The 22,801-nt window shown below is 55.8% G+C and overlaps 1 protein-coding gene across 3 annotated transcripts in view; it reads right to left on the bottom strand.

The window, feature by feature from the left end:
* The window catches only part of PLXNA2 (plexin A2), a 139,181-nt gene that overhangs the window by 48,646 nt on the left and 67,734 nt on the right, over positions 1–22,801 (bottom strand). For all 3 annotated transcript variants that reach the window (XM_042013565.1, XM_042013566.1, XM_042013567.1), the window contains exons 5-8: positions 6,061–6,161; positions 2,801–2,924; positions 1,745–1,898; positions 376–472 (exon numbers count right to left, since the gene is read on the bottom strand). In XM_042013565.1, coding sequence (XP_041869499.1) covers positions 376–472; positions 1,745–1,898; positions 2,801–2,924; positions 6,061–6,161 — 476 coding nt within the window. The remainder of the gene's footprint in view (positions 1–375; positions 473–1,744; positions 1,899–2,800; positions 2,925–6,060; positions 6,162–22,801) is intronic.

Raw genomic sequence — 22,801 nt, forward strand, 5'->3', positions numbered from 1 at the left:
ATCCCACCTCCCTCTGCCCGCATCCCACCTGCCTCTGCCCGCATCCCCCAGCCCCCCTGCTCTGCCTTCCCCAGCAGCTCCCTTCCCGTTCCCGTGCCGACTGTATCCGAGTTCTCAGTTGCGGGATCGCGCAGCTTGGGGGCACCAGCAGGTTGAGGTTGCTCCCGGCTCGCTCCACCTGCGTCCTCCCGGGGCTCTCCGAGCTCCGCACGCCCCCGGAGTTCGAGCAGACCCGGGCTGCTGGCTGCCCTTGGCCCGCACCGTGCGTGCTGCGACCCGCGCACCGTGCCAACACCCCTGGCCGGTCCCACGCCCATCCCCCAAATTTTCTGGGCTGGTTTTTGGCTCTGCTGAGGGTGGGGAAGGAGCACTCACAGCTGGTGGGCACTGCAGTTGTAGAACTTGAACTCGGTGCTGACGAAGGTCCTGCCCGTCTCCCGGGACTTCAGCTGGAGCACGACGCCGAACCAGTCTGGGGATGCAGAGCAGAGCCCGTCACTCCTGCCCGCGGGAGCGAGGGGACAGCAGCACACCCGGGCTGATCTGCTGCCCACTGCCCGCCCGCTGAGCCACCTGCTGCTGGGGAGCTCGGGGTTTCATCTCCCTGCTCCCCCACCCGCCAGGACTTCCACCCACACCCTGCCCCCGAACACCCCGGGGTGTCTGTGTCCAACAATGCCTCCAAAAAACCAGCCCTGATGGCAAAATGCATCAGAGACACGGGGGAAACGCTGCCTTGGGATGATTTTGGAATCTCGCCCTGTTCCTGAGTCAGTCTCTGGTATAAGAAGTGAGACTGTTCTGAGAGGCAGCCCAGGAATAGAATCGTGGAATCATGGAAAGGTTTGGGTTGGAAGGGAAAGATCATCTCATTCCAACCCGCTGCCATGGGCTGGGACACTTTCCACCATCCCAGGTTGCTCCAAACCCCATCCAGCCCCACCCTTGAACACTTCCAGGGATTAGGATCCACAGCTTCTCTGGGCATAATGTCCCTGAATTATCTCCCAGAACAGGAGCCGCTGCTGGAAACAAGTGAAGCACCAGCGGAGCTCTCCAGGAGCCTCCGCTCTGGGTCAATTAAGAGCAGATTGCTCTTTTGGGGCTGCTGTGGGGAAGCCTATCCTGGTCCTGCTACTACAGGGCTCTGGGCCCCCCGGTGTTCCCCAAGTCTCAGACTCCATAAAATGCCTCAGAAATACAAAGACATCAGCAGGGAGGCACCGTGGACACCTGGAAGGATGCCAAGGAGAAGATGAACTCCAAGCCAGTGGCGTTTCAGTTACGGAAAGAGAAAATATGACAGTGGTGACATTAATGAGGAGACAACCCAGAGACCAGCACCGAAACAGAGAAACTGCAGCCAGTACTTGTGGGTGCTGAGCCAGGCCTAGGGGAGATTCCTGCTTCCCAGATTTACCCCGTCTGGCAGGGATGAGAGCTCCTGGCCACCTGTGAGCCACCCTGGAGGGGACAGACGGCTCCTGTCCTGCCCTGGGAGCTGTCTGGCAGTGCAGGGAGGGTGTAAGGACAGGGCAAGCACTCCCTGCTGCCTGCTGCCAGCCCATCCTGCCCTGTGTGGGATGCATTTCCTAAGGATGAAGCTCCCTGGGTTCAATAGGCTTTGACAGGAGCACGAATTTCTCCGGCAGCAGCCCCAAAGGCTCTGCTCCACTCAGCTGATACTCCCAAAGCTGCCCCGCGCTGTCTGACACCGTGTCACCGCTCAGGAGTCATCACTTACCCTGATCCACGGGGATGGCAGGGACATCTTTGGCTGGCGGTGACACACAAACCACCTGGCTGCCCGAAACCTGCCCCTCCACCTCCGTCAGGTTCCCGAAGAGGCAGCTGACGCCGGCGCTCAGGTCTGGAGCGTCGCTCACCCGCAGGCTGAGCTGCAGCAGGGACACCGGGGAGCGAAACAGAGCTGTGAGCAGGCAGAGCTTCCCAGATCTCCCTCAAATTCCCTGTCCCAACTGTTTTCCCTTTCAAAATGACCCCCTCAAATCACCCACCTGCCCACAGGTTCTGGCCAGCTGCCCTTTCATGGGAAAGGGAGGGGGAAAAAGGAAGCCAAGGATGTTCTTTATGGATAGAAACCCACCCCGCTGAGCCTTTGGGCGCTGCAGGTCAGGAGTGGTGGCAATGGCAGATTTTTGTCCCCTGGTTGCTCTACAGAAGCTTTGCCACCCCCAAAGCCTATGGCAGGACCCTGAGAGCAGCAGTGACTGTCTCCAAACCCCTGAGCTCAATCCACCTCCCCTCCCACTGCATGGACAGGACAGACCACCCTGCCCTGGCCTGGCAGGAGCAAGTCCCCAGTGTCCCCATCACAGCTGGGCAGTGTCCCCATGGCAAACCAGTGCCTGGAGGGCTGAGTCCCCTCTCCCCACACCATTTTTACTCGGGGTTCTGGGAGCAGCCTGGGAAGGGGAGGCAGCAGGACCAGCTGCCACAGGGGGCTGGGGGGCTCCGGCAGCAACAGCTGGGAAGCTTCGGAGAGCCAGGCCCGAGCGCTGCTCACAGAGGAGCTTTTTGGGAAACAAAGGCTTTCCTTTCACCAGCTACAGAAACCAGACCAAGGGAAATGTGAGCTGGGGCACCAGGGGAAGGGGAATTTGTTTCTGCCGTCCCCCCTCCGGCTCCTTCCCCAGCTCGGGTGACCCCTTGGCTCCCCTGTCCTTCTGCGAGCGTGACTTCATAAGAAAATACTTGTGCCAGAGGGAAGGGAGAAAGGCTGGAGCGTGGAGTGTTCCCTGCTGGAGGTGCCTCTCCCGCAGCCCCCGTCCCTGCTCACCGGGAGGCTGTGCTCGGACACGGAGATGCTGCTGGGCTGCACCGTCACACTCAGGCACTGGCTGATGCTCCCTGCGAAGCGGAACGGCTCCTCTGCCCGCTCACAGCGGTCCCTCGGGGAGCACCTGCCACACACGAGCACTCAGCACAAGAACACCCACCCAGAGCACAGAACGCACCCAAAACCCCCGGGGAGATGTTCCGCAGCAGGACCTGGTGATGCCCGCACAGGGAGCAGGTGTTGGGCACCAGGTTAGGAGCAAAGGGTGCTGGAAAATATTCTGTGATCAGCAAAAAGACAAACCGTGAGTATCCCATGAGTAATTCCTGCACTGGGACACAACTGAGAGCTGCTAATCCCATGTGCTGGTGGTGTGGGACGAGCCATGAACTCATCATCTGCACAGGAACTAAAGCAGAAAGCAGTAACAGGCAGGGGCAGGATGATGCCTCTGTCCTAATTGAACCCACACAGCTCACTAATCATCTCCTCCTGGAGCTGAGTGCGAGACACGGCCAGGAATGGGAGCTTCCAGCTGCTGCCAGCGGTGCTTGGCTGGTGCTCACGCCCTGAGCTCCCAGCTCTACCCCATTCCCAGCAGCAGGGACGCACGCTCTGAGCATGCCAAGGTGGCTGGGACTGCTGCTGGCATTCCATGGGCTCCAGCATGGCTCCTTATCCCTGTTTTCTCTTGCAGGTGTCCTTGGAGCAGAGGGAAATTCCGCTGTTTCCAGCAGAGCACCCACTGGGAACCAAGGGAGGACTTTCAGTGTCTCAAACCAGACTGTGGTGCTGGCATCCCTCCAGGATTTCCTGGTTTATGTCATTTGGGGAAAATCCTTTCCTTCCAACCCCCCTCCAGGGGTGCAGATGACAAATTTGCCTTTAAGGTCCCTTCAAACCCACCCACTGTGGGATTCTATGGGACAGTGGGAGTGAGGCCGTTTGCTTTAGATGAGGATAAGTGAGGTTTCCACTTTCCCTTTCCAAACCACCCCCGTGATCCCCAACAGACGCTGGGGCTGCTCTCCTCACCCTCTCCCTTTTGTACCTTTTCTCCTGGAGCATAATGGAGCTAAATATGAATGGTGCCAAAGGAAGAAATATCGAGGTTTAAGTGAATCTCTAAGATAGCCCTAAAGTGAGCTCTTGACTGGAGCCTTTATCTCATTGACTCGCTGGAATGGCTCTTTTTTATCATCCTACTTATGGCAACAGCCCCAACAGAGATAAATAGGCCTGGAGACAATAACACACTTGCAGAGAGCAGCACGGGGAAGTCTTGCAGGCTTCAGATCCCACTGGGCTGGAGAGATCCTGTAACAATCTCCTGGAGGCCTCTGATCACTCCCAAAGAGCAAAGGATCCCTCTGTCCATGCAGAGGATGAACAAATCACCTCCTCCTCTGCCCCTCACCCTTTCAGCCATCCCTAAACACAGTGTGAGCGTCACCCCCTGACCCACCACCCTTCCACAGAGCAGCTGCTCCAGCTGGAAGCAGGAATGTGTGAGAATTAAAGGGGAGAGATGACATATTAAATACAAACACTCCAGCACTTGGGGCCTCCAAACAAAGATGACAGAGGCTTCGAGGAACAGTAAGATAAACTCAATTATTTACAGCTTAAAAAAAGGCTAAAAAATGATCACTGCTCTGAAGTGCAGATGCTTGAAGGGAGAGTTGAGAAATCCCATCGGGGAGGAGCCCTTGTTGGGAATAGGTTGATGCCGAAATGTCATGGCCAAAAGGGCAGAGGAAATGACACTTTTCTCTCCTCTTGTCATTGAGGGTTTTGTCTCTGCAAAATGAAGATAACAACCTTTACCTGCCTCCCAGGTGGCTTGTGAAGATCCAGCTCATTAGCATGAGGGAAGTGCTCGGTGATCCTTTCGGAGGAGCTGCAGCAGGAGCAGCAGCAACAGCCCCAGCACAGCCCCTGCTGCAGCGTCCCCTCCCCACCCGCTGTCCCTGGGAGGGCACACTGGGGTGGCTGCCCCAGGGGCAGAGCCCGAGGGGTGGGAATGCCCAGGGATGGAAATAATTCCCTTCTGAAGAAGGAGCTGTGGCAGTGAAGACTTTCGGACATGACTGCACAAAGGGTGGCTCAGCTGTAGGGCAGGACAGGCCTGTTTGCAAAGGAAAACAGCTGAAAAACCCCAAAGGATGCCCAGAGTGCCCTGAGGTGCTGCTGTGGGATGCTCAGAGCTCTGCTGCTGTCCCCAGCCCTTCCCTGAGAGGAGCCTGTGCGATGCTCAGGGGCTGAGCTGCTTCTCCTGCACCTCCCCAAGTGTGGCCAAAAACCAAACCCGCTGTGGGGAGCTGCTCTGCACCCCAAAGCCCCGAATCCAGGCCGGATTTGCGGAGGAGCCTGCAGCTCCCCGCTCCCCTCCAGCACCTGCTCCTCAGGCAAGGGGCCAAGCGCTGCTGTGCGGGGCCCTGAACTCTGCCTCCCCCATTGCCACGCTCTCCGTGCAGTAACGGGGCCGCTCTGCGAGCTGGCACGGGGCCGGAGGGATTTCTATTCCCCTGCTCCAGCCTTCCCCAGGCCTTCCCCTCCTCCCCCGAGCTCCTCTGCCCGGTGGTCTCCCTTCCGCCTTAGGAAGTGCTCGTTATTATGGCAGGGCAGAGAAAGGAAGGGCACGGACACCTCCTGAATGCAGAGAGAATTTCCTGGAGTTCCCCTGGAGAAAAGCACCCTCAGCCCTTTGTGCCTGGCAGTGTGAGGGGGGCTGCCAGCTCCGAGCCCGCTGCCGGATCCCCCCGGGAACAGCTGGAGCAGAGACCCCTGACCTCCCCTTGCAGGATTTCAATCTCCTTTCCTGGTGCATTTAAAAGGGCTCTGTGCTCTGCTCTGGGGCTGTAACCTCGCTGGAAGCAAAGCCCCACTCACAGATTCACATCTACTGTTGCCTTTAAAAATTTCACATTATTTGGGATTTACAACCTGGGCAAGGAGCAGGAGTGTGCAAACCACCAGGCCTCCATTCCCACCAGTTTAAATTTTGGTTTTCCATTGTGTCCACATCCCCCTGCCCACGCTGTGGGCGACCCACTGCTCCTGGAGCAGGGGTTTATTTCCCTTCACCTCTCCCCGGGAGCTCAGGGATCTCCAATGGCATCTGCGCTGCAATGCAGGGAATGTCCAAAGGAGAGAAAAATGGATTTAAGGAACTTCAGCCTAATTCGTTTTGCGTGGGAGGCACTCAGAAGCCTTGACAGCTGCTTTTATCACCAGGAAACAGCCAAGGCTGGACTTACATGTGGTGGAGGGAGCACCAGCCGCAGTGGGGGTCCCCCGAGCTCAGGCACTCCTGGCAGGTCGTGTACTGCTCACAGGACTCCACGGGCACCCGGGACACCTGCAAGGGAACCACACATTCTCAGAGCTGCTCTCCCACAGCAAAGCCAGAGCAGCCCCAGGTCCCACTTCGCCCCTCGGAGTCACGGAACACAACAGCAAATCCACAGCCTGAAATGAATTTGTTCCAACATGCGAGAATAGGAATTATTGGAGACTGAGACATGAGGTCACCCCGTCCCTTGGGCGAGTCCTGGGCACACAGAGCCCCAGCCGGGCTCCCACGGCGCCGTCGGCTCCTCAAACCCCTGAGCCCCCCTGCCCAGACCTCCGCTGTGGCTGGAGCTGAGTCCTCTCCTCCCTGATTTATGCTTTGCTCTCTCACCCTTCTCCCATGGGAGCTGCTGCAGGCAATAAATCACGGGCATTTTGGCAGCTTGTTTAGTCTGGGTGGGTGTTTCACTGCTTTGGCCCCTCTGAGCCCTTCCAGCAGCAGCCACGCTGGCCCCAAGCCTGACCCCCTGGGGACTGCTGTCCCTTCCAGGCAGGGATGCCACAGAGGGAAGCACAGGTGGGAACAACCCCAAACACTGCTGTAAACCCCTCTCCCACCCACAGCACATGAGGAAGGTCCCTGCCTGATGCTGAGGTGCAGCACGGCCCTCACCTATTTACCAGCACTGAAACCCCAAAGGCTTCAAAACGACACCAGGCTTTAACCACAGGTCACTGCTTGGCTCCAGCAAAGACATTTTTAACCTTTTTAACCACTTGAACTTTTCCAACCCGTCCTTTGCCACCTCCAGCAGCAGGGTGGGCTTGCATCCCATCTCTGCACAGAGCTCCTGCTCTGTCCCTCTACAATGTATGGAAGAGATTCCTTCCTATACGGTTGGGAGGCACAGGAACAGGTTTCCCAAGAGGCTGTGGACTCCCTGTCCCTGGAGGTGTTCAAAGCCAGGCTGGACAGACCTTGGAACAACCTGGGAGAGTGGAAGGTGTCCAGGTGTAACCGGATGATCTTCAAGCTCCCTCCCAGCCCACACCATTCCGTGATCCTGTGGTTCTATTTCCATTTCTCCCACCAAATACTGCAGATAATCCTCTCCCAGCCTCCCTGCAGCGCTCGGGCCCCGGGAGCGATGCCTGCAACTGGCTGGGAATTCAAACAACTGTTGGATTGCACCGGCTCTGTCCGTCAAAACAGCACCCGGCTCCCAGCAGCCGGCTCTGAAAGGAGCAGTGTCTCCCCAAACAACGGCCACTGTCACGCCAAGTGCTGTTGACACAGTGAGAACCCAGTTCCTCTCTGAGGACGACACCAATAGGGCTGCTATTCTTCTTGTTTCCTCAGCCCCACTCAACAGCTTTTCCTGGAACAGAGATCACCCAGGGAAGCGCGGGGTTGGTGTTTTCTCGCCGACGTGGAGCCCGTGGGATGGGTGGAGGGCTCGGTTTGGGACCCTGGAAATGAGGGGCAGAGGTGGGAATGCCCTCAGCCAGTGATGGATGAAAGAGCTTCGGGAATGGAGAAGAGAAATTCAGGGTCAGAGGTGGAAATGAAGGGCTTGGGTTTGATTCCTGGCTGCAGAGGGGGCCTGGGGTGTCCTCGCAGGGTCTACACCTCGAGTGGCCACAGGTCAGGTGTTTTTTCCTGCTTTGCCTCTCCCTTCTAAGGAGCAAAAAGCACTTTAGGGACAGCACCGTGGGGTGGGACCGACCCCAGGGGCTGGAGGCAGCACAGCCCCCCAGGACAGCCCAGCCAGGACTTATTCCTGCACCCTGCCTGGTGCTGACACTGCCCACATCCACCCCACCCCAGCATTTCCCAGTGCAGACCAGTGCTGCAGCCATCACGCTGCTCCTGGGTGGAGAACCAGAAGCAAACACGTGCTCTTCAAACCAAACAAGCATCCCACAGCTCTCAGCATTCCCTGTGGGAGACACCAGCCAGCACAGGAGCACCCAGGGAGGTCGCTGGGTTTCCCCTAAAATCTGCCCAGCACGGTGAACTCGGACCCAGCCTGGAGGTCAGGACAGCCCCAAAATCACCCGGCACTGTGGATCCCCAACAAAGGGAGGCTTGGCAGGATCTGTCCCTGTGATTTAAATGCAGCTCAGGGCTTGTTTCGTGTTTGTGAGGAGCTGGATGCTCTCGCTGCGCTCTATAAATAACAGAGGATTGGAATTATGTGAATAAGAGTTCATTAGAGATGATTTGATGTTGAGCGCTTCGTTTCTTTTTCTGCTCAGGAGCTGCGGCTTCTGCACATGATAATTCTTTAAAAACCACACAGAGATTTTGAACAATGTCTGCAGAGGAGCATCTGTGTGAAGGACAACAGCCAAGAATCCAACACTGCCGGGGGATCTCCTCACTCCTGAGGGCACAGCCCTGCTCCCCCCTGCCTGACTGTGACCTCTCTCCCTGCTCCCTGTGCCAAAACGAACCTGCTGCTCAACCATTAAATGATAAAGTCTCATTACTGCTTTCCATGACTGCCTGACCCATAAGAGCAGCAAAATAAAATAAATTTAAAAAAAAAAAAAAAAAAAAGTCAATACGGTCTCTCCAAAACACATGAATTCCAACTCTGCCAGCCCCCGGAACAAATAAGTGCAAGAAACCAGTTCCAAATAAATAAATAAATAAATAAATAAAGACCTAAAATAAGCAGCCAAAGCAAAGTTTCCACAGCTTTTGCGTGCTACCAGCCCAGGCCTGTGACCTCCCCTGGCTGGAGACAGCCCCTGGAGCATCCCACAGCCACGGCACGCTGCCCACAGACCCCTCGGGGGGCTGGAGTTCAAACAGAAAATCAATTTTTAATGACTTTGGGGAGTGGAGTAGAGATGCCAACTAGTTCAGTGTAATTAAAGCCATCTATCACTCACTGAGCAGGAGCCCAAAGTTGATGAACTTTCCAATGAGATTTGATTCTTTCCTTTATTCATGAGAAAACTCTGCTTTGTGCTGGGGCAGGAGATGTGGAAAAGTGTGGGAAGGAGCAAGGAGGATGCCTCAGCTGCAGCCATTAATGTGTCAGGGTGACAGGGAAAATAAAGTGAGACTTTCTCAGGGGCTGTAAGAAGTTTGACAGACTCCTGTTCCCACTGCTCCTCCTCCTGTGCCTCCATGCTCAGCTCCAGGTGGAACATCCTGCTGGGCACCTTTGCCAAGAAAAATCCCAGTGTGCAGGGATGGGAACACTCTGGCTGTGCTGAGCAAGACACGTGGGTGCAATCTGCTTCGGGCTGTGGAAATTCCTACCTGGAAACTGCTGTTCCTGACTCGTGGAGATCTCAGACACACCGAGACTGACGCCAGCAATGAGTGTGGAAGGACCAGGAGCGAGTGGGATGCGCGAAATGAATCCTTGGGGCAGAGCCAGGGCACAGAGGAGAGGGGAAAGGGGGAGTTTTAGCCACAAATAACTGAGGAGCATCCCCACAATGCTGTGGAGCTCCCAAGGGTGGGAATGGCTCCAGGATCAATTCCTGTGCCACAGGAAGGCACAGAGCAGGTGAGGGGCAGCTCTCCCGCCAGGTCCAGCCTCTCCTGCAGGACCAGCTCTGCTCTCCCATGCCCCCAGCTCAGGGAGGGTTCTCAGAGCCCCCACCGGGCTGTCAGAACCAAATCAACACCTGGAAGTTCTGGCAGAGCAGCAGCGAGTGGGAGAGGACACGGAGACAACGTTGCCATGGCTACGAGGGGATTATTTAATTACGGCGCTGCAGATGCACGCGGAGAGAGCCCCTTCAACTCTGATCCAGGCAACCTTTGCAGAGGTTTGGCTTTGCTGCTCTAAGAACCTCATTAACATCTGATGAGGACATGCTGTGTTGGAGCACAGGGGACCGGATCACTCCCCGAGTGAGGGATCAGAGCTTCTCCAAACATTCCCATCTCCTTGGCTCCCTCACACCCTCCGCGTACCGCGCCAGGCTCCTGAGGGAGGTGATGAAAGCGAGGACAGCCTCCTCTGGGAAGCAAGGAAGACTGAAAAAATAGCAAATATCCCGAAGTGAGGCTTGCTCAAGCAGGAAAATTGTCCTCAAGCCAGAGTTTCCTCCATCCATCCGGCCCAGCATCCCGCCAGGGCTCGGAGCAGCCTCGTGTTCTGGCACACAGGCTCCTGCAGACAAATGCTTTCCTGTGGTTTACCACGGCTCGAGTTAATCATCACATCAATATGGAACATCTGAGCGGGGTTTGTTGGAATAACAAAGTGCCAGGCAGAGATCCCAGCCCCGCTCCCAGGAGCAGCACAGGCTCGTGCAAACCTGCAGGAGGGGAAATGGGTTTTCATCTCCAGCGCGGGCTGCACGTGACCGTCCATGGGATGCTCGGTCTGTTCGCTCTGGCAGCTCCTCCTCTGCCCTGGCAGGCGACAGTGACGCTCCGGGGCTGCAGGGTGGGCCTGTGCAGGAGGTGGCACAGGGGCAGGTGCCCCCTGCGTGGCACAGGCACCGGGTGTCCCATCCCTCACCCTCCCTCAGCTCCCAGCTGTGGGTGGAGGCTCAGCCCAGCATTTGGGATCCCACCCTGGCATCCACCCCCTGCTCAGACTGGCACACCAGTGCCAGCTCTGTGTGACAGTCACTGCTCCAAAGTGCCTTGGCAGCACCAGCTCTGCCTCCTGCCTCGCACGGACCATCTACATCTGGGAATTGTGGGGCCAGGGATGCATGGCCGCCTCCATCTCCGTGTGCCCACTGCCTCCAGAGCTGGAAAAGCCTGGTGCACACACAAAATCAGGGAGCAATTCTTTCATCTTCAACGCTGAAATAAAATCTGGAGCGCAGACCTGGCTGAGGTATTCCCAGTGGCTTCTGGAATGGCAAATGCAGCAAAATTCATGGATTAAATAATGAGGTGCAGCCTCACATTCATTCCTGGCCGGCTCCTCTGAGCTGCTCCTGCCCCAGGGTGCTGGTGACAGCCTGGTGTCCCCACACAGGGATGGCAGCTGGGGAGGACAGGACCCTCAGCAGATTCTCCTCTGTTGGGACACTAAACCACTGTGTGTCTTGCAGAACTGACCCAGAGAACCTCTCCCTGACAAGAAAAGGGAGTGGTGAGGGTGTACACGTGCCAATAACGAGGAGTGGGATGCTGAAGGTCGCCCCCACAGGGACAGGGTTAGGCTGTGATGGATCCACATCCCTGGATCCCTGGAAAACCACCACACCTCAGGGGAGCTGCAATTCTGTTCTTGACTGAACGGAAAGGGTCAAATGAGTTCCTGGAAATCAGGATCCTGATCCAGGCAGGAGCTCCCCTGCTCCTCCCCAGCCAGGGTGACACAGCCGCCCTGCTCCTGTGGGATTCCCCTCTGGGCGCGCTCTGGATTCCAGGGTGATGTGTCTGGAGCAGCCAGGGGCACATCCAAGTGCTCCTGCCAGGGGACATCACTGCTGCCATCACCAGTGGCTTCCTGACGTGTTGGCACCATCTTCTGACACCGCTGGGCGAGGCCACCCCGCTGATGAGCATTGCCCTTTGCAGCCTGATTAGCCCAGACCTCGGGGGAACTAATTAATCAGGATAAAAGGGGGGCAGCCTTCCAAAATTTGTGGGCTCAGGTGGGGATCAATCCAACACAGCAAACTTTCATCTCACATCAGTTCACGGCCTCTGCGTTCTGTGCTTTGCCTGGCTGCCACGGAACTCCTGATGTGCTCCCTGCAGTCATTTAAAAGTTTTAACAGAAGCTCAGAAAATTAATTAAGGTGAATGATTATAAAGTGTGCACTTCTTCCCCTCTCTGTTCGGTGAGAAAACAGCACAAATAGAATTCGGAATAATTTTGGAGCAGTAACCAATGTAATTAGGTGTTCAACACTCACAATTGGGCTGTGCTTATTGAAATTACTGTTTTAGCTGGAACATTTTGCCAGAGAGTCATTAGCAGCACAATGCTCCTGTTTCCCAGGACTCTAATTAGGCTTGGATGCCTCCAGCTCAGGGATGCCCAGCCCTGCTGCCCACCCAGCACTGCAGGTGATGCTCCGTGGGCACCCCAGCAGAGCTCCCTGGGCTCCTCCCAGCTCCGGGGTGTGGGGACTCATCCAGGAGGAGTGTGGGGACAGGGACAGAGCCCCTGGCATAGGGCAGTGGGAAGAGATTCCACCCTGTGAGAGTGGGCAGGCCCTGGCACAGGGTGCCCAGAGCAGCTGTGGCTGCCCCTGGATCCCTGGCAGTGCCCAAGGCCAGGCTGGACGGGGCTTGGAGCAGCCTGGGACAGTGGGAGGTGTCCCTGCCATGGCAGGGGTGGCACTGGATGAGCTTTAATGTCCCTTTCAAGCCAGACCTTCTGAGGTTCTGTGATATCCTGAAGGTGGGGATGCCTTAGAGGGGGGACACACCTTGGGAGGAACGAGAACACCCAGCTGGGAACACCCTGAGCACTCATCAGCAACATCCCTGCTCCGAGCACCTGCCTGGGCTGGCTTGGAAATGATGGAGCCTCCAAAGCCGGGGTCCCTGCAGCTGAGTCCAAGCAGGGATCTCCATGCTGGGCAGCGCAGACACCCAGCTCCTTCTGAAAGCCCTGAGTCTCCGGGGTGTGGATCCCAGGGAAGCTCAGAGCCTGCTGCCTGCGGGTGCCTCCAGCCGTCTGTTTCTCCTGTCTCCCCAGGAAAAGCACACGCCAGACAGCAGAGCCCCTTCCCCCAAGCTGCCAGCCTGCAACTCACGAATTCACTTAAGTTGTTAAAAAGGATTGTGGCAGGCTAAGATAAAACAGAAGAGTTTAAAATGACAAACAGACTCCTAAATGGGACTAGAGTCTTAATGAAAACAGTAATGAATGAATGAGGCAAGCAAATATTCCCCATTAATATTAGACAGATAGATTAGATCCCTGGGCGCTGCATTTAAAACCGACATGAAATTACTTCAATTACTCTGCATTGATAAATTACAAGGCCGTATTTACTGTTAAAACACATTTCCTCCACCCTCCCCCATGCTTGCTTTGGCTTCTGCTTCTCAAGAGGGAGAGGAGATCACTGAGAGGATGGAAAACGCACGGGGCTGGAAGCTTCCCCCACTTCCCTCCTGCCCGCAGGAGAGTTGGGCTGCTCAGCACCCACCCAAGGTGTTCCAGGCCACCTGCCCCAGAGCTCAAGGCCCATCAGGCTCAATCACCACCATCAGCGCTGCTGTTTCAGCCCTGGCAGCGCGGTGCAAGAGCCAAAGCAATCACTGACGAGCCACTTCAAACCTGATGCTCGCAGCATCCTTCCCTCTCAGAAATTCACTCCGTTTCCCCTTGCTGGTGGGTACAGCTGCTCAGCATCCTCCTTTCCACGCTGGGAAAGTGAGATTAACCTGATCAGAGGCCTCTTCTAATGAAGAGATCATAGATGGATAATTCCTGGGTGTTTGGTGGCATTTACATGCTAATGATGAAAGGCACTCCGGTAAAGGTAATGTCAACACGAGTCCCTTGTCCTTGCATCTCAGCCTCCAGCCCAGCCATCTGTTCTCAGGGTTCAGAAAAGCCCTGGAGAACAGGTTGCTGCTAGAAAAGCTGCAAAAGCTCCTTCCCAGCTCTGCTGCCTCGGCCTGTGAAGCTCCGTGCCTGGCTGGAGTGTCCTCGAAGGCTGGGGATGCTCAGAGCCGACGGGATAAACAGAGCGCTGGGAGCACACCCGGGCTGCACTGCCCAACCACTGAGGTTTTGCTGCTACAGGATCTTAAATAACTGCAAAAAACCCCTCAGTCAGCCTCAGCACATATCAGTAAACAAGAAAGACATAAAATAGCTCATTTCAGGGATCCAGGGGCAGCCGGAGTGTGGAACAGCGAAGCATCCAGAGATCCTGAGCTTAAAGCCCAGGTCCGTGCTGCAGATCCAGCATCCCGTATTTCCTGAGGGAGAGGAGGGGAATTACCCCCCGCTTTCCCCCAGCTGGGATGCGATCCCTTTGGGAAAGGCCACACAGCAGCTCCTGGTGACTCTGGCGGGAGAATTCCTCGAGTGTGGGAATGGGGGCAGGAGGGCTGAGGGGGCCCCGTGTGCCAGGCAGGGATAAATCCATTTCCCAGGAAGGCAACAAACCCAGGCTTGGTGCATTCCCAGCCTGAAACCACGGGTAAAACAGCCAAGCGAAGAGGGAGGAATGCACAGAGCTCGTCCCACAGCTCGGGGGATGGATGACCTTTCCAATACCATACCTGTATAAATCTTATTTAATGAAAAAAAAAAAAAAAAGAATAGATGAAGGTTAAATCATTCCCTGCAGCGGATTTGCACTGAAAACAAAGCCTGTTCAGACAGCGGCTGGTTTACACAACAGCCCTTTAACATTCCTTTCCTAACAACGGGGGTGACTCCTGACCAGCCCTATCCACAGGATGAGTGATCCGAGCCCCCCACAGCCAAAGGCAGCGCGCCAAGACGGAGGCAAAGGAAACAGCTTCAGCCTAGGGTTTGCTTTAAACACACAATTAGGGGTTTCGCTGGGTCACGAGTCACAACACGGCGGTTTTCACCCATCAGACCTTCCCCACAACATCCCCGTCCCTCGGGACATGACTTCATTTGCGGTGCCACCACAAGTGAGCACTTTAAACACCCCCTGCTTCTCCCTCCACACCGCAGAGCAAACAGCGCTGCCTGCGGCTTGGAAGTGCCCCTGGGAAAGTGGGAGCACCAACCAAGGGCCTCCCATTACGGGAAATAAAAGCTGGGACGGGTTTTGTAGCCAGAGAAGGTCGGGCAAAGGGTTTCGCTTTGATCTTTACCTGCTTCTCCTTGGGCTGCTGTTTTGCTGCACGGGAGATGCGGAATCACAGAGCAGCTCTGGGGCTGTGGCGCTGCTCTGACGGGAGGCTCAGAGCTCAGAGCTTCCACACAAACTTCAGCATTGCTGCATTAATGCTCCCAGGGCTGCAACGCCAAGTCACTTGTCCCTGGAAGCCACATCAGCTCCTGCTGTAAACAGTTGCTTTGACATCAGCTTCTCACTGTCCGGGTTCAGCACTCAGAACGGTGGCATTTTGGGCAAATAATGCCATGAAACTATTTCTGCTCCATCAGAGCCGGAGGAACTTCTGCATATATTTCCATAAATATCACTGGCGTCAGTACAGCAACAGACCCAACAGACTGCGAGGGGGATCCTGCAGACTGCTGCTGAGCCTACCTACAGATCAGCTCCAGGAAAAGCTCTGGGCTTGGAAGGGATTGGAGAGGACAGAATTAACCAACTTCTGTGGGAATTGGTAGCCCTCAGCTCCCAGTGAGGCTGGGAACAAGGGGGAATCATTGCCCCAGGAGGCTGAAAGTGGATGGCATCTAAGAGACTTGCAGGGATCAGTTGGTTAAGGACAACTTGGGAATGCCAAAAACCAGGAGAAGAGCTGGTGGATCCATGACCTGCTCTGTCTTCTGCCTCTGGCAGGGAGCAGGGCACAGGGTGCCCTACCAGGGTGGCTCCTTCTGCCATGTGAAAGACATGAAACCATCCCTTCTGGACCAAACCTGGTCCCTGGCACGATGTTTTTCAGCTGCTAAACTCCCACTGGGGGCGAATCCCCACCTGTGCGTGGGGGAGCAGGGCTGGAAGGGGATCTTCCCTCACCTCAGCCGCCGTCCTGCTGGGAGCCCGTGCTGGAGCAGCTGCTCCGAGGGCATTTCTCCGCAGGGTGGCTGGCAAGGGACGGGGTTAATAGGCCCAGTCCATGTGTGACCTCTCTTCCCCCTCTCTGAGAGCTCCTAATTACCCAGCTGAAGGAAGAGGGGCAGCCTGCGGGCTCTGCCAGCCCCCAGTGCTCACAGCACAGGCTGATGGCATCGACCTCGGCACAGCAATGCCTTCACCCCAGGAGAGATCCCAGGAAAGGCAGCTCCTTCCATCCCACCCAGCTAAGCAGGGCCAAAGCCTTGATAAAAGCACGAGCAGCAGCAGGTCCCTTCCTCCAAAAAGGGGAGCAGCTTGGGGGGATGAATAAAGAACGCTGCCAATGAAAAGGTGCTGCGATGGCTCGGTCCCTGCTGCCCCGGCAGCCTGACAACCGGCAAATGAACCTCGGTGCTTTATGTGCTCCCCCTCTTTATTCTTTGCTCATAAAACTGGCAGGAGCCGGGGTAGGACAGAGCTGCTGGCGGCAGCTGTGTTCAGTATGAAAAATGAGCAGCACATGCACGGGAGGCAGATGGAGCACAGCGAGGGACCCCAGGCTCCCTGGGTTATTTCCCTCTCTCCACTGGGGCCCTGAGATTAACCCTTGCTTTCCTCTGCTGGAGCAAAGCAGCCAAAGGCAGTGACCTGGCTCACACCTGGCAGTCCCCAACACCGGTGTCCCGGGCTGGCAGCGCGTTCCTCGCGTCTCTGGCGTGCCCGGAGATTAAAGAGGAGCTGCAGCCCTGCTGGAATGGGCACCGTGTGCACACACAACACAACAGAGCACAGCTGCTGCCAGCAGCAGAGGAAACATTATCCTCGGTTTGTGGGCGAGGGAGCAGTGCTGGGGAGGGCGGTGCAGTGGGGCACAGCACAGGGGCGGCAGTGGCCGGAGTGGTGCCCCGTGTCCGTCCCCAGGTTGCCCTTCCCCAGAGCCTGATGGGCTGAAGGTCTCTGCTGGGCACTTTCGGAGGGCACAGAGGCCAGGTGTGCCCAAAATCGCTGGCAGCACTCTGCGTCAGGGCCAGTGTCCTAAAGCCACCCCTCTCCTGGCACCTCGGAGGCAGAGCTGGAGTCGCCTTGGCTTTGTGCCTTCTCCCTGCCGCTGTCCCTACAGACCCCCCGAGTTCCCGGCCACCTCCCACCCCTGGCACACACGGGGACACGAGGCCACATTTTGTTCGCCCTCCTCGCTGAGGAGGAAGCCCAGGCCGTGTCCTGCCACCCACCTTGCGAGGGCCCCACGTGTCCGAGTGGCCGCGGCGCAGCAGGGTGGGCACAGCCCCGCATCTGCCTGCTCCCAGCAGCCTCCCAGGCTGTGCTGCGCCTCAATGCCGGCTTTGTTCCCGGCTCTGGCACGTCCGAGGGTGTCAATGACACTGAAAAGCTTTGACTGGCCCTTTCTGTTTGTTTTCTTGGCACACGCAGGCATCGTTTCAATGGCCCAACCCCGGCTCTGCCCGCACCTCGTGTGTGACTGACAGGATTATTCAGCAGCAGCTCTGCCCAGAGAGGGGCTGGGCACCAAACGAGGGCATCCAGCCCCTCTGGCTCCTTCTGTGCCCATCTCGCTCTGCCTGCTTTTCCAGCACAGCATCCCACATCCCAGGCTGGGTGACCAGTGCTGGGGCACTGCCCGGGCTCCCCAGGGAACGGACACGGCCCCAAGGCTACCAGAGCTCCAGGAGTGTTTGGACAATGCTCTCAGGCACAGGGTGGGATTTTGGGGTGTCCCATGCAGGATTTGGACTGGATGAACCTGTGGGTCCTTTTTATGTTCTAGGATTCTATGAATCCTGGCTGGCAGAGCTGCAAGGTTCATCCCTCAGACGCCCACATCCCATGGAATGCCGCCTTTCCAGGTGAGCTCTGGGGCAGATTCAACACAGCCATCCCAGACCCTGCTCAGATCTTCTCTGTAGCCACAGAGGTCTGCTGCACTCAGGGCAGGAACACGAGCGAGCCTCAATTCCCCATTTCTGAACCATTCAGGGCTCTTCAAATTGTTCAAACACTGCGGAAACCTGGGAGAAATGTCCCAGGCACAGCCCGTTTGTGCAATTTTATAGAGCCTTGAAAATCCAAAGCACTTGAATGCCCTGAGTAGCTTTAAAGGTCACAGAGTGGTATCATTGCTGCTTCCACAGCCTGGCGAGGGCCCTGCTCCGTGTTTGCTCCAGGAACGCGCCGCAGTCTCCACGGCTTTTTAGCAGGGATTGCTCTCTAACTCCATCACGCTGTCCTTGCCAGTCAATTTTCTGCTACTCCATCACTTTCCCATTTGTATATCATTACATGCGGCTGTCAAAAATAATTTAGGAACCTGACCACCAGTGTGAGGAATGAGCCCTCCTAAGCGTATCCCAAACTCTCGAGTTCTGGAGGAAAATGAGCTCCAAGTCCTTGTCCCCACAGAAGGAGCCCAGCGTCCCGTGGCGGGTGTAGGACATGGGGCTGTTACCACACATGGACACGTCAGTGAGGACCAAGAAAAACATCTCAGGAGACAGCACGGCCGAGCTCCAGGGCCACGTCAAACCCTGGGAGCACAGAGAGCTGTCAGAACAGAAGGTTTGATCGTTCTAAGGCGCTGTGCTTGCTCCCAGCACAGCAGGCCCTCCCCTTCCCACACACACCAAATCAGTTTGGGCTGAAGTTTAACTCATTGTTTGCGTTGGAGACTGGAAAATACTTTGGATTCTCCCAATTTACTGCTCTGACAAGGCATTTTGCTTTTCCCATAGGGAAGACAGAGCTGGGCTGGCCCTGCCCATGGTGTCCTTGGGCATCTCACCCTGTGATAAGGCACCAGATTTGTCTCAAGGCTAATGAGGAGCCCTGAAGGAATGGTTTAGACTACAAGAGCAGATTTAGACCAACAGGAACATCCTGCTACTCTCTCTCAATTCCCAGGCTGTGGAATTCCACTGGGCACTGCAAGCAATGGAAAAATCCCTGGCAGTGCTGTCCAAAGGCTCCTGGAGCTCTGGCAGCCTTGGAGCTGTGCTCATTCCCTGGGGAGCCTGGGCAGTGCCCAGCACCCTCTCGGGGAAGAACCTTTCCTGATCTGCAACCTAAACCTGCCCTGACACAGCTCCAGATCAAAGCTCTGCGTCCTCTCTGAGCATGAAGGACACCCACGAGGTGGGAGAAGGCAGCTCCTCCTTTGGCGAGGAGTTATTTGTGGGTTCACAATGGATTTACCAGGGAGGCTTTTCCTCCTGCACGAGAGGTGCCACCAAGGCCCTCAAAGCCCATCCTGAGCACCACAGACAGATCCAGGTGGATGCTGCAGCTCCCATTCCTTGGAGGCTTTTCCACTGTCACCGAGCCTCTCCCTTCCCCTCCTCCCGAAGATTCCCTGGTTGTTGCAGGAAGCTGCAGGATGAGCCAGGCAGGTGCTTCCCATCCGCACCGAGCCACAGCACAGAGCTGCTGCTGGAGCAGTGCTTTAACTCATTTTCATACATTTATGCTGAGACTAAATTTGTCCCTGCATATTTTCCTCCCAAGCCTAGTAATCAGTAGTGGAAATAATTTGCTCTTGTCTGCTCTGATGTTGCCATCTCCTGCACACATCCAAGTGACAAAGACATTAGGCCCTCAAAGTCCGATTGAAGAATAATTGGAAATCCAAAGTGGCACTAAATGTTATTTTCTAAATAAAAATGCATTCAATTACAGAACATGAGCCTGTCAAGCATTAAAAAAGATTAGTTAGAGGCGGAAAAGAAATAACTGTTCAACCCTTCAGGGGCTTCATTACACGCCCAGGATACCCCTGTGTTTTTTGGGACAGGCAGGGGGAAAGGGAATGCAAAACAATGGAAATATTTCCAGCAGCCTGTGCTGTCCCAGATGGGCCTGGACGCCTCTGCACTGCGGGATTTGCATCTCAGTTGTCGGATAAGTACATAGGGAGATGGATACATGGATATATAGATGTATATGGGTGACAAAGGCAAGACAGGTGAGGAAAAAACAGATAAATCAAGAAAAAGCAGAGAACAGAGCAATTCCTGCCTCGGTGCCTGCAGGGAAGGGAAGGCCCAGCACAAGGATGGGCTGGGACACGAGGGATCACGGATCTCTCCAGGGATGGGGATGGCAGCCAGCCCTGGGTGTCCAAATCACCCCAAATCTGCAGGGAAGGGACAAATCTGGGCACAAATCCTGCAGCTGAAGCCCAGGGCTGTGTCTCTGCCTTGTATCTGTGTTAATAAACCAAAACATTGCAGCAGCTGCACTCAGAACTTCAGCAAAGCCCAGCCTGGCCACGGAGCACAAAGACAATCGTATTTCACCCGGTAGGAGCTGCTAAATTCACACTTAGAGCAATAAAGGCGCAGCCAAACAAACATGACCCCGGGTGGGATCCATGGCTGTGGCAGGCACAGCCCCAGCCTACACAAACAACCCAAGATGAGGTGAATTTATCTCACATCCCTCCTTTCAACAGCTTTGCTTAACAGCTCTGGCCCCTGGAATTAATACCCAGTGCCCAGCGAGCTGCAGGGGGAGGCCGAATTATTCACGAGGCTGTTCTCCATTCCTGCACGAGCCTTAAAGGCCGGGTGATGTTTCTTCGTGCGGCAGTTGTTGTTTTGTTTCTGGGTGGTTTTTTTCTTTTTTGAAGAGAAGATAGTTATCACCTGAAATTATTCAGGTGCAGATGCACCAAATGCTGACCTGGGGCTGCTCCCCCAGTAAAACACCCCCGTGCTGGGGGAGAGGGCAGAGCAGCCCACACACCACTGGAGATGGATTTATTCCAGCCTTTGCTGCAAGGCTGAAGGCTGGGAAGCCAAATCCCTCTCTCCCAGGGTTTCATTAGCTGGGAATGGCTTTCTAACGAGATTTACACAATCTAGCCTGAAGCCTACACATTTTTGCTCTGCACCCAAAGACAATAACAACGGGGAGCTCCGGAGGAGCCTCCTGTCCCCGTTGTCACCCATCCTTCAGCGCTGTGACACCGCTGCCATCGGGGTGATTCCACAGAGATCAAACCCTGCCCCTCCCGTGGTACTGAGGCTCCGACTGGAACTGACCCACGGCAGGAGAATTCATGGATGTGGGGAGCACAGCCAGGGCCTCAGGGAGGGATGGGTGATTGCCAGCTGGGATCCCAGTGCCACCGTCCCCGCTCCTGGCACTGGGGAATCCTGCTGGATGAGCAGAACGCTCCCCGTCCCCATGGACACCACGGGAAGGGACCCGGGAGCTGCTTTGGGGGCTGCCTCTGATCCAGTGGTTCCCCTGCACCCCTGTGAGGACAGGGAGAGCCCCAAACCAGCCACCCCCTGCCTGGACACCTCCAGCAGCACCCTCTGAAGTGGAGCCAGGGAGGCCAGGGGACAATGAGCCATTGCTTCTGGTGCTACAGCTTCAGAATCCTGCTCATGGCTTAAAATACTCCTAAAATGACCCAAAACTCAGTGTTTGGACAACACTGTCAGGCACAGAGTGGGATTTTGGGGTGTCCTGTGCAGGGCCAGGACCCAGTGGTCTTTGTGGGTGCCTTCCAGCTCAGGGTATTCTGTGATTCTCTGATCCCCTTATTCACCCTGAAGGCTCAAGGTCCTTTACGGATGAGATCCAGCTGCTCTGGATCGCTGCCTCCCCTGCATCACCCCAACAAAGCCTAAACCCAGCCCCCAATCCCCTGCTGCTGCCTCACAGGGATATTTCTCCTACAAATCCAACATTTCCTCCAGCATCCCGCTTGGACGAGGTGCCAGGGACGAGCGGGATCCCAGGCCACCAGCCTGGACCATGCAAAGACCTAAAATGGAAAAATCCAGCTTGTTTTTGTCTAACTGGAGCTTGCACTCTCCTCTCTGCCGGCACGGGAATGCTGTTTCTGGCACAGCTTCTCCAAATAAAAGTGCGGTCAGCTCTTTTTGGAGGGATTTTGAGCAAATTGTTTTTGTGGGCAGCGCTGTCTGCTCGCTCACACCGAGGCCCAGCCACACAGGGAGGAGTTATTTGTGAAACCCCATCCTTCCCCTGGTTCCTCCACAAAGAAAATAAAATTTAAAATATTTAAAATCGTGTTCTTAGTGAGGTGTTAATAGCACCCAGGGCACTGACAGTTGTGAGTCTCTTAAATGGATGGGGAAAAGCCAAAACTGCAGCTTGTCAGGAGGCAAAGGAAGCCTCGTTCCTGGTCCCCAGTGCTGAGTGCTGTCCCCATTCCAGCAGATCGGGTGGGAATTGCTCCCCAGCGCTCCCTCGGCTGTGCCTGCCAGGGGCTGCCCCAGCTCCGGAGAGTGCCCAAAGAACCAGGCAGGCAGGCAGTGATCCCTGACCAAATCCTGCCCTAAATGTCCCGGGATTTTGGCCGTTTGGGTTCCGATGTGGCTCCGGAGGCCACGGCACCGCCCAGGATCGTTAAGGGTGTCACAAACAAAGCGAAAGGCATGTCCCTGCCTCTGAGAGTCTTAGAACCCGAGAATCCTGGAATGGTCTGGGTTGGAAAGGACCTTAAAGCTCATCGCATTCCACCTCCACCCCCCTCAGCAGCTGAGAGACCCTCAGTGCCTGGGGCTCCTTTTTGTTCCCCTCTCTACTCAAATCTCCCTATTCTCCACTGCTGGAACGGGATTCCGAGAGGGTCTTTGAATTCAATTAATTGAAAGCATCTCTGACACCCTGACAAGCCAGTCTGGCCTCCTGCAGGTCCTGCAGCCCCACGTGTGCCCTGCCCGTGTGGCTCCCGCTCCCCCCGCGCTCTGCTCAGCCTCTGTTGGAAAAGGAACACGAGTACAAATCAAACAGCCAGAAGGGCACGGAGCAGATAAATATGTGCTGCAAGAGAAACTGGAGAGACACGCTCTGAAGTGGAGCCAGGGAGGGGAGGAGGCAATGTGTCACTGCTGCTGGTGGCACAACTTCAGCAGAGTGCTTGTGGCTTAAAATACCCCCAAACCCATCCAGACTTTGTGCAATGCAAGAAACTGCTCCCTGAAAACCTTCCTCCTCCTCCTCTGTGCCCTCCATGGCTGCCCTGACCTCAGCAATGCCCATTTGGAGCAATATTTTGCTCCATCTGAAGGCCAGATA

This window comes from Corvus kubaryi, unplaced genomic scaffold (genome assembly GCF_017639235.1).
Source record: "Corvus kubaryi isolate FWS band 111438036 unplaced genomic scaffold, C.kubaryi_AGA036_p1.0 split1-37355, whole genome shotgun sequence".
Lineage (NCBI taxonomy): Eukaryota > Metazoa > Chordata > Aves > Passeriformes > Corvidae > Corvus > Corvus kubaryi.